This window comes from Alexandromys fortis, unplaced genomic scaffold, assembly GCF_014885135.2.
Source record: "Alexandromys fortis isolate MF-2015 unplaced genomic scaffold, M_Fortis_MF-2015_v1.1 scaffold_285, whole genome shotgun sequence".
Taxonomy (NCBI): Eukaryota; Metazoa; Chordata; class Mammalia; order Rodentia; family Cricetidae; genus Alexandromys; species Alexandromys fortis.
This window is the reverse complement of record NW_026068191.1, coordinates 60,966-72,640: the sequence shown is the minus strand read 5'-3', so window position 1 is coordinate 72,640 and position 11,675 is coordinate 60,966. Positions and strand designations below refer to the sequence as shown.

At 40.4% G+C, this 11,675-nt stretch overlaps 1 protein-coding gene across 1 annotated transcript; it reads left to right on the top strand.

The window, feature by feature from the left end:
- Positions 1-5,899: 5,899 nt before the first annotated feature.
- Positions 5,900-11,656, top strand: Or4e2 (olfactory receptor family 4 subfamily E member 2). Its single transcript, XM_050129498.1, has one exon. It carries the CDS (start codon positions 10,099-10,101, stop codon positions 11,023-11,025), a length of 927 nt encoding a protein of 308 aa, XP_049985455.1. The 5' UTR covers positions 5,900-10,098; the 3' UTR covers positions 11,026-11,656.
- Positions 11,657-11,675: the final 19 nt, after the last annotated feature.

Sequence of the window (11,675 nt, the reverse complement as noted above, 5' to 3'; positions counted from 1 at the left end):
TTTAAACACTGCCTGGCCCATAAGTTCCAGTTTCTTATTGGCTAGCTCTTACATATCGATCTAACCCATTTCTAATATTCTGTGTAGCCCACGAGATGGCTTACCAGGGAGGATCTTAACCTGCGTCTGTCTGGAGTGGGAGAACCATGGTGACTCCCTGATTCAGCTTCTTTCTCCCAGCATTCTCTTCTGTTTACTCCACCCACCTATGTTCTAACCAATAAAATGGGCCAACGCAGTTTCTTTATTATAATTAACCAATGTCCAAGCCACCTCGTGGGCTACACAGATTATTAGAAATGGGTTAGATCAATATCTAAGAGCTAGCCAATAAGAGGCTGGAACTAATGGGCCAAGCAGTGTTTAAAAGAATACAGTTTCCATGCAATTATTTTGTGTGTAATGCTAGCCGTGCGGCCGGCCGGGTGGCAGAATGTAGCCAGCTGCTCGTACCACAACAGAGGTCCTAGAGAGTGGGGCATCCTGATATGTATCTGTTCACTCACCTCTTAAGCCCCCTCAGTATTGGAGTTTTCTGTGTTTCAGAGTTCAGTTTGGAATCTCCATTTCTCTTAATCTGCCATTTCCTATAACCTTGTGCCTCCTCTCAGGTAGCCCCTGCTAATTCCTGTCAGAGTGGGCTCTGACACAAATGTATAAAATTCTGAAAGAATTAATGAAAACATTTAAAAGTAGATTAGAGCAAAAAAAAAAAAAAACCAAGCTTTTAATTGGATGATTCCTATCATTCAGTTTACTAACCTTATTGTTACAACTCACAATGCAATATTTTTTTACTATACTAATGGAACCATAAAATCAAATCTAAGTTTTAAACATTTTCAACATCTCAAAAAAGGATCACACGCTGTCTAGCAGGCTACTTCATTTCTCTATCCTTTTGACCCCTGGAAACCATTCATCTACTTTCAACATTTACAGATTTGCCTGTTTTGGATATTTTATATACATGGAGTTCTACGAAACATCTTCCAATTCAAGGGTACTGTTTCACCTGCGCACAGCCTTACATCCCTGGTGTGCAGTGCAGTGCTTCCATGTCCACACAAGCTGATGTCATGGAAACTGTAAAGGCTTTGGAACGCTTCCTTATTTAGAGGTTAGTGGGTTTATGGTCCATTTGTTAAACTGCTAAATGAGTGATACTAATAACAGGAAATGTATTGAGTCATGAAACTTTTAATAATGCACCTGGGCATTCATTGATGGCAAGTTCAACTAGAGCCATTCAATGATCACTTCAAGATCTTGTGTTTGATGGATAAAACCCCCAGAGTTTGCAAGCCTGAGATATGCCCAGTGCAGGATTCTGTGTTCTGAGATTTCATATCCTAGATGTCTGAAGTGTAGGAGAACTGAATCACTAATGGAAGAATGGAATAGATGGTTTCTGTTGTCAGTTTGGGAAAATTTATTTTAAACAGGTAAGATTGGTAGATTTACTAAATGTAAATGTAAAGATTTACTAATTGCTTATTGCTTTGTGCCTTACGGAGAGTTTAACAGATTGATTGATTACAAGTCTATCTTTTTCCTACCCCGTCTTTATGAAGAATTTGTTGTTATTTATTTAAAATGGATGTTGATCAGGGCTTAAAGGAGATAAAGTCATCTTCCAGGGACTGATCTTTCTTGAGGTTGAGCAGAGTGGCAGTATTTCTATCCTTCCCTACACTGCCATTTTTAAGGTCACTGCAAGCATTGCAATAAAGTCAGAGTTCTCCAGAGAAACAGAGACAGACAGAGAGACATGCACACACTTCACATACACACACACACACAGAGCAGGGAGGAGGGGAGAGAGAAAGGGGGAGAGAGAGAGGGAGAGAGAGAGAGCAAGAAGACCCAAAATGGAACCTTTCCTTCTGCCTGGAAACTCAGTCTTGTGCGGCTTTCTGATGAGTGGCTAAGGCCTGTCCATATTGTTAAGGACATCTGCTTTTCCAGAGTTTACTGATTTAAGTTTTAACCATGTATAAATATATCATCACAGCAATAGCTAGGTCACTAATCAGATATCTAGGTTCCATGGCACAGCCAAATTGATTCATAATGCTGTCATAGTAATTAAAGTGTTATTTTTCCTACTTTCTTAATGAGAATAAAGTGAAGTAACTTGCCCTAGTATATTCTTTAAATATATCAATTCACAAAAGGTCTTCACTTGGTGTTTATGAAGTCATGTGGACAACAGAAGAACCCAAGATTAACTAGACTTGATTTGACACAGATTCCTTAACTCACATTTTCCTAGAACAAAAATTTAAACTTAATGTTAGTATCAAGTATGGCACAGAATACCTAGAATAAAGTTTTTTTGCCTTCTAAAATGTGCAGGATGTCTTACCTTTGAGTGACAAATCTGGGAGGTATTAATATAAGCTCTAGTGGTGGTCATGCTTAGTCACTGCTTGAAGTGATACTGGAAAAGTGAGGCTTAATGCTCCTTTTCTTGGCCAGAAAAAAGAAAAAAGCATTCTAAAGGATAACTCAGAATTTTTAGAGAAGGAAAAATCTTTAAAAATAAATGTAAGGACCAATATTGCAATGATATAATTTATTCACACAGAAGACCAGTTAACTAAATCAGGGTGAGTTATTTATTTTAAATATTTTACTATTTGTGTTTTACTTCTTGTAGGAATTATGAGAAAAGTGAAAGAAAGAACATAATACCCCCATAAGAATGAGCCAGATCATTCTGGACAGCTGGAGAACATTGGTACCTGTCAGTGCTCTTCATTAACGCTCCTTGCCGTCCTTTGTGGGTCTGAGCCTGGCTACACTGTGACGGCACTGAACAAGATTCTTTTCCAGGTATTTATTTGATACATCGTATGTATGTGATTTAGAAGCTTAACAAGAGGACTTTTAACTTAAATTGATTTTAATCCCTTTTCTTTATTCAGAATCAGTCATATTTTTTTAATGTGCTGCTTTCTATAAAGGTGTCAGTCTACAAATGTGCTCACATCCATGTGCACATGTGCACGCCTTTACACACACACACTCCTTACTTTCCCTCTATGCATTAATGTACACACAAACACACATACACATATATGCACACTCTTCAATTTCCATACATGCATGAATGTACACAAACACACACACACAATCCTAGACTCCTCAAGATACTTGAAGCTACGATTGGTTGCCTTTTCTATTCTGCTGTAGCACTTGCTTCTTTCTTCTGATTCTTGAAAGACTCAGTAGACTGTGGGGCTTGGGGTAGGGAGGGATCAACGCTCTCCCTTCCCTTTGCTTCTTCCTGTTTGAATCTCTAGCACAATTCCTAGAAAAGAGTCAAGGAATGAATGCTGAGCTTGACAAAATCTTCCAGAGAGGAAACCTCCTTACTACCATATGGTCACCTAGTTTTGCTTGCTTTTCCCATCCTCAGAGGAAAACGCTCCCCTGTGCTCTGATGGGCAGCTCAAAGACCAGCTTTGGGATGATCCAGAGAAGATGCAGAGGACTAGCTGAGCTTGGTGGCTTACTTAGGCTGCCTGGGTCATTCTCTGGGCCTCACCAGGAATGCACCCATGCATGTGGGATGTGAAGTCAAGGCATCTCTCTGCATGTAGAGTGGGAGGCAGTCCTGTGTTTTCTCTGAGTACAATTTTCTTTCTTAGAGGCTTCTTTCAACTGTGTTGGTTGGCCACCATGCAGGTGATCTCATACGGTAAAAAGTCCAGTCTTAAAAATAAAACAATCTGGTAAAATGGCCAAGAATAAATTTAACATGGTTGTCTGCAGCCAACTACCAAACAGGGAGACTATGTCTGGTGGGCGATGGGATGGAGTTCTAATCCTATGGTAAGCTGTCAAAAGTTTAAGGTGTCTCTGTGAGTACTTCTGTGCCTCTTTTTACCCTCTGACATTCTATTGTTATAGGACATTTTCTCACACTGGATTCATTCAAGCAAGGTCTTGGCAGCCCAGCATTTTATAGATAGACCTGAAGGCTACTGTAATGGACACCGAGGCTTCCCTTTGCTAAAGGAGCTCCGTCTAAGTGTGTCTTCACCGAGGTGGCCCTGCAATGTTCAAATAGAAACAAACAGCAGAGGACAGGCAAAGACAGTTTGGGTTTCTCTGATACAATGACAGACGTAAACAGGGTGGTAGGCGTAAACAGGGTGGGAGTGTGGAAGCAAGGAGTTAATCCCTGGCAGTGCAGTAACCTCTACAGAGGAGTCAGTCAACAAATGGGAAAAGCTGAGCAGGTGAGCTGGCAGCTGGCTTCCGCTACCTCACTATGCACATCTTGGCACATTCCCCATGCCCAGTGGGGCTTCTGCCCCCTTGCTTCTCCTGCTCCATTATAGAATACACATCTACTGCTATACAGGCCATCGTGTCTCCACAAAGTCTGGTCTTTTCACTGTTTTTTTTTATTTGCAATATTATTTTTTTCCTAGGTTAGAAATACTTAAGGAGCTTTTTTGTGACAGGCTCCTTTTTTGCATGGACTGAAAAGTGAATATTTTCATTTCTTGAAGGGCTGCATGGTTAGAGCCTACTCTTCCTTAGATAAGGCCACTGCGTGCTTGCTCGCTTACTTTCCATTTAGTGTGTTTTAAGCAGCATGGCACTGTTTTTTAGCATGCAGGCTTTGAAAAGTTTGATCCCCCCTTCTCATACTCCAGTGCTAAGATCACAGGGGTGTGTCACAACATCTGAACAATAATTTTCTTTATTTAAAAGGCCTATTACTAAATCAATGAAGGAGGAATTCTTTCCTTCCACCTTCCCTCTTTCTGCTTCCATTTCTGCTGACATAGGAACTTCTGTATGTTAAGTGAATACTTGACCTCAGGGCTACACTGTAGTCTTAAACAGGCATTTTTTTTTAAAAACTTTCTTTTCATTTGTTCTTTGTATCTTTCATGTCATGCATCTTGATTTCATTCATTTCCGCATTCCTTCATATCTGTCTCTGCCTTTGCAACACCCTCCCCCGAATAAAATAAAATTTAAGAGAAAAAATACAAAAAAAGAAAAAAACATCAGTCTTTTCATGGAAGCTGTAGTGTAACACAGTAAACCCCTTTTTCCATATATTTTTACTTGCAAGTGTCCATTACAAAGAGTCATTGGTCTGGTTCAAGGCTCCTGGTTTCTGCCACACTATCAATGCTGTGCCCTCACTGGGAGTCCTCTTGGATTTTCTGTTGTGATGTGTTGTGGAGGTCCTGCAGCTTTGAGTCTACAGCCCCCCCCCCCTTCACGTGCTCCAGCAGACCACAGATGAGGTGGTTGCTACCTTGGTTCTGGGCCTGGGTAGTTGCCGAGTTGGTCAGCCCGCCAGCTCTCCCCTGTCCTCACCATCAGGGTGAGCTCGCCTGCATTGCCTTGACAAGTTTACCCCATGCAGCCATGAGCCAGAGGCAGGGCTGGTTATCCTGCTTTCATGCCCTCAGGGTTGGCTATCTAACACCTACACACACCTTCAGGTCCAACTCCAGAAGGTGCAGGACCCACTTTGCCTAGCACTGCGGCTGGTAAGGGGGGGGGGGGTGTCAGCTCTGTCGTCAACCACAGGTGGTGGGGACAATGGGGTGGAGTGGGGGCACATCTTTCCTTTGCTCTCACCACCACAGGTGTGTGTGTGTGTCTGTGGGGTGTGTGTGTGGCACCAGTGCCTCTGTAAAGGTGTTGCCCAGGCTAGCTGCAGGGCCTGCTTTCTGAGTGCTGCAGCTGTCTGTGAGTCAGAGAGTGAGGGGCCAGAGGTAAAGGGGGATCTTTCCGTTGCCCACTAAGAGGCTTGTTTGTTTGTTTGTTTTTGAGACTGGGTTTCTCTGTGAAACAGTTTTAGCTGTCTTGGAACTCACTCTCTAGACCAGACTGATCTCCAACTCATAGAGATCCAGACTGATCTCCAACTCATAGAGATCCACCCGTCTCTGCCTCCCAAGTGCTGGGATTAAAGGCATGCGCCACCAACTGCCCAACTGAAGAGGCATTTCTTAACATTTTTTTTACTCAGTAATTTGAATTTACTATTTCTTATTTCACATCCTTATTTTTCAAGGTACTAAGTCTAAGTTTTCCTGTATTTGAAAGTCCTCGTAGGCTGATAATATGAATCAGAGGTAGAGTGCTTGCCTAGCTTCATACGTTAAGGAGCTTCGGTTGCCAGTATCATTTATAAAAACTCAAACCAAGTCAAAATGGCCGTGTGGCTTTATGTTTTAGTGATGACAGAGATGACGGCCAGCACAAGCAAATTTCTTTATAAAAGAAACAATTGTAGCTACATATTTTTGCGCTTGCCTGTAACTCCAGCTCTTATGGGACTGACGTGGGAAGGCTGTAGATTCAAGGCTACCCTGGACTACAAAAGGGAGTTCCAGGCCAGCCTGAGCAGTATAGGGAGACTGTTTCACAAAGCAAGAGAAACAACAATGCAACCATGTCATAATTCCTGAGACACAGACAAGGCAACTCATGAAGTCATCGAGTTTTGGATACCTTCTCTCCATACATTTCTTTAATATTCTATTTTTAAAACATGCCCAGTATGTAAATAATTACAGAATATAACATAAGAATTAATAAAATCCTTCCTATTCCTTTCAATGCCATGCTTATAGAAGTAAACAATATTAAAATTAATGTCTATTCTTCAACATCTACTCTTTTAGAAATACATGCAAATAGAAATAAATAATATATATGTTTAAAAAATACATAAATGGGGCTGGAGAGATGGCTCAGGGGTTAAGAGCATTGCCTGCTCTTCCAAAGGTCCTGAGTTCAATTCCCAGCAACCACATGGTGGCTCACAACCATCTGTAAAGAGGTCTGGCACCCTCTTCTGGCCTTCAGGCATACAGACAGAATATTGTATACATAATAAATAAATAAATATTTAAAAAATATGAAAAAATACGTAAATGTACATATATGCATACACGAATGTCTCTTGATTCCTTTCTTTGTCCCTTCCTTCCTTCTTTCCTTCCTTTCTTTCCCTCTCTCTCCTCTTTCTCAAGATTCATAATATGTTCATAATAGATTCTTTTTACTTAATATGCCATTGACTTTTCTTTGAAATTAGTTGTTTGTGATTGTGACTATACATTGGAATCACCAAGGAGAGTTGAGCTAATTGTTTGAGGTGAGCCTGGACATTAAAATTTGTAAAAATAATTTAAGTAGCTCTGATCTGTAGCCATGTTGAGAAGCACTGACTTAGGTTACTATGCATAAAACAAATTCATTAATGGTTCCACTGTATCCCACATTGTGTCTGTACTAAAAATTGTTTATTTATAGGGATCAGCAGTTAAGAGCTACTCTTCTGTAGGACCAGAGTTCAATTCCTAGCACCCACATGGCCGCTCCCAGTTGTCGGTAACTTCAGTCCCAGGAGATCTGACATTCTTTGGTGGTCACCACCAACACAGACACAGACATACATCCATACCCCTAAAATAATAAGATAAAACCTAAGAAACTTTAGAAGCATCATTTATTTCTGTATTGATAAGTATTGTTTGTTTCAAATACCCTGTTTTGCTAAAAAGTATTCCTTTTAAAATTAATTTTACATCTTGGTCACAGTTTCCCTCCCTTTTCTCCTTCCAATCCCTCCCCCCACATCCCTCTGTTCCCACCCCCAGTCCACTCTGTTTCTGTTCAGGAAAGGGCAGGTCTCTTATGGGTATCAACAAATCATGGCATATCAAGTTGTAGTAAGACTAAGCACCTCTCCATGTATTGAGGCTAGGCAAGCATTCCATTATGAGGAGTCGGATTCCAAAAGCCAGTGAAAGAGTCAGAGACAGCCCTGCTCCCACTGTTAGGAGTCCCACAGGGGGAGCAAGCTATACAACTGTCAGACACATGCAGAGAGTGTACGTCAGTCTCTTGCAGGCTCCCTGGTTGTGGGCTCACTCTTTGGGAGCCCTTATGAGACTAGGTGAATTGATTCTGTGTGTTTTCTTGTGATGCCCTAGGCCCTTCTTGCTCCTACAAACAAATGTTTCAATAAGCATGTATCTTTAGTTACTAATTGCCAGTTTCCTTAGTCCTATGAAATGCAGTCTTAAAACAAAGAAAAGAAAAAAAAAAGAAATGCAGTCTTGAAAATGGGATTCTTTGGTCTAGAAGGATAGACATTAAAATTCTCATTGGTACTGCCAACTTATCTCTCACAAAAGGTTTTAAGAATATTGGCTTTGAGTAACAGTATGTAAAGAACAATCAGGTTTTCTTGCTTTTGTGGATGGGACAAAAATGAATGTATTTGGTTTTAGTCTTTAACTTCCACTGAAGTTGAGTGACTTTCACTTAGACATACTTGTCATTTGTGATTCCTTTCCTGTGATCTTTGGGTTTATATTCTTTGCTCATTTTCAATTTGATCCCTTGTCTTTTACTATCAATTTTAAGGGTTTTTTTTTGAATAAGAGAATAGTCTCCTCTTCTGTAATATGTGTTCTGCCATTTTCCCATCTTCTCTTTGTTTTTTGCTAACTTACATAGCACTACCATCTACCAAGATGTTGAGGGAATTTTCTGTCGAGTGCCACCCCTCTGTGCTGTCTCAACAGTTGCCATCATCATTCCTGAGCTGGATGCAAGTCTAGTCACGCTTCACTGCATTCATTCAGACTCCCCAATCCCAATCACATGACCGTTAGGTTGCTTCAGATAGTGCTAGGCTAACTATCCCCCCACCTTTAGCTTTTCCTGCAGTTTGGACACTGTAAGAGATTACCTTACCATAAGTGAAATATTTGAATCAGTTTCATTTTTTGATGATTTGGGCTGATTATCTTATAGTTTATGGTTGTCTAACCAGCAGGAACAATTAGGAGCAATGTGATAGTATTTGTATGTAATATTTCCTGACAGAAAAGTCATAATACAGAATCAAAACAATTATAATTGTGGCCTAATAGTTCTATTGTGAGGGAATGATTGATTCACAATGCCTAAGAAGTTATTTTAGTACAAATAAAATGGTTTTGGAAACCTACAGTGTACAAGGCATCTGAAAAGTGCTGTAAGAGGTAAATCATGTGGTTATTACTTTTTGAAAAATTAGAAGTTTTATACAATTAAAATCTAATTACGTTATTTTCCCCCTTCCTTTTCCTCCTCCTATTCCCTTCCATATACCATCCCTTGCTCCCTCTCAAATTCACGGCTTCATTTTCTTTAGTTATTATCATATATATCTAATTTATGTATATATACAATATTTATATACAAATATATACATACAAAAGTATGTAAATGCAACCTGTTCAGCCTATTGAATGTTAAGTGTTACTTGGGTAACTTGAATAACCACTTATTATCGGATAACCAAATAGAGGGCTCAGCCCTGGGGAAGACTATTCACTCTCAGTGTTTCTTAGTTACCTGTAGTTCTTTGTTTAGGGCTGGGCCCTGTGAACCCCCCTTCCTTGTTAGTGGCTCTATTGGCATTGTACTTTTCAGGTCTTGTTTAGGTAGCCATATTGATGTATTATGGGTGAAGCTTCCCTGTCATTTTTAGGTGAAACTATCTTTTAACAAGTTTTTCTGGTCCTCTGGTCTTTACAATCTTTCTATCACTTCTGTACTTTTAAAGAAAAGTTTAGTTAATGAGAATAAAACTAAATTTCCTACTTTCGGTATAATAAAATAATTATGGAAAAGAAACAGGCTTTTATTGAATCAGGAGAGTTTTCCTAAAGTCAGTGCTTTGGAATAATAAAAAAGAAACCAAGTAAAAAATGAATAGTATTTTAATGCCCATAAAAGGACCCCATACTGGACAAAACAAAAGACTGTTAAGTTTTTGAAGGTCGCTTATCTTAATAGCAAAAGTCAAATAAAGAGTAGTTTTAGTTGGAGTTTTACGGCTTTAGAATTCTAATCTGATACTATTGGTGAATTATTCTAAATAATAATAATAATATTTACCTGAAAATAGCCAGGTAAATAAAAAGTAAGGATTTCGGATAACTTACCTATTTATGCTAAGCCTCATAAGAAAACAGTCATTTTAATCACTTTATTCCTGTGTTACTCAGGATAATTTACCCCACCCAGATCCTCTGGAACACTCATTAGATGGGCGCTCTAAACCAAACAAGAGTGACGGAGTTTGTCTTCCTGGGCCTCACTGACAGCTCGGTGTTGGAGATTCTGTTTTTCATACCATTTACAGTAACTTACATACTAACTCTTCTGGGGAACATTGTCATTGTTGTTACCATAGTCTTTAGTCCACGTCTCCACACTCCCATGTACTTCTTTCTGAGCAATCTGTCCTTCATCGATGTCTGCCACTCATCCGTCACTGTGCCCAAGATGCTGGAGGGGTTGCTTTTGGAGAGGAAGAGCATTTCTTTCGACAACTGCATCACACAGCTTTTCTTCCTACATCTGTTTGCTTGTGCTGAGATCTTTCTGCTGACAGTCATGGCATATGACCGTTACGTGGCTATCTGCATTCCTTTGCGCTACCCTAATGTGATGAACATGAAGGTCTGTGTACAGCTTGTCTTTGCACTGTGGGTGGGGGGCACAGTTCATTCGCTTGTGCAGACCGTCCTGACTATTCGTCTCCCCTACTGTGGCCCAAACATTATTGACAGCTACTTCTGTGATGTGCCTCCTGTCATCAAGCTGGCCTGCACAGATACATACCTCACAGGGATTCTGATCGTGTCCAACAGCGGAACCATCTCCCTCACCTGCTTTCTAGCCTTGGTCACTTCCTACACTGTAATCCTGTTTTCTCTTCGAAAACAGTCAGCCGAAGGTCGTCGGAAAGCCCTGTCCACCTGTTCCTCCCACTTCATGGTGGTTGCCCTGTTCTTTGGGCCATGTATCTTCCTCTACACTCGGCCAGACTCCAGCTTTTCCATTGACAAGGTGGTCTCTGTCTTCTACACAGTGGTCACCCCTTTGTTGAATCCTCTCATTTACACTTTGAGGAATGAGGAGGTGAAAAATGCCATGAAACAACTCAGGCAGAGACGAATTTGCTCATGAAATCGTGTGTGCGGGGAGCATTGTGATGACAGCAACAGTTGTGGCTGCACCTTTATTTATTTATTTATTTATTTATTTATTTATTTATTTGAACAATGTTTCTCTGTAGCTCTGGAGCCTGTTCTGGAACTAGCTCTTGTAGACCGAGTTGGCCTCAAACTCACAGAGTTCCACCTACCTCTGCCTAGTTCTTAAACACTGAGACATCTCTACAGTCCTGGAAATTTATTTTCCTAATAAAATACACAGATTGAGCTAAACATTTTGATAAAATTTATTCTATTTTTTTTTGTGGTTTATCCAGTCACACTGGACTCTGTCTACCTCAAAGTTGCAACGATTTTTGGTTGCATTATCTTACAAATTGTAAAGTTTTAGCTTATATTCTAGGCATATGATCTCTTTGGGGTTTTGCTTTAGTAGGAAATAAGTTTTAAGATTAATTTTATTCATCCACTGTTGAAATAAGGAGCGGCGGCGGGGTTGCGTCCCCAACACCCCGGCCTCTTGGCTAGCTCATGCCCGAAATAACAACACGCAAACTGTATTCATTTAAGAACTGCTTGGCCCATGAACTCTAGCCCTTACAGGCTAATTCTCGCACCTGGACTAGCCCATTTCTAATAATGTGTGTAAGCACCCCAAGGTGC

Coding starts and splice junctions, on each gene's coding strand:
- Or4e2 (XM_050129498.1), top strand. CDS start 10,099: ATGGGCGCTCTAAACCAAACAAGAGTGACGGAGTTTGTCTTCCTGGGC.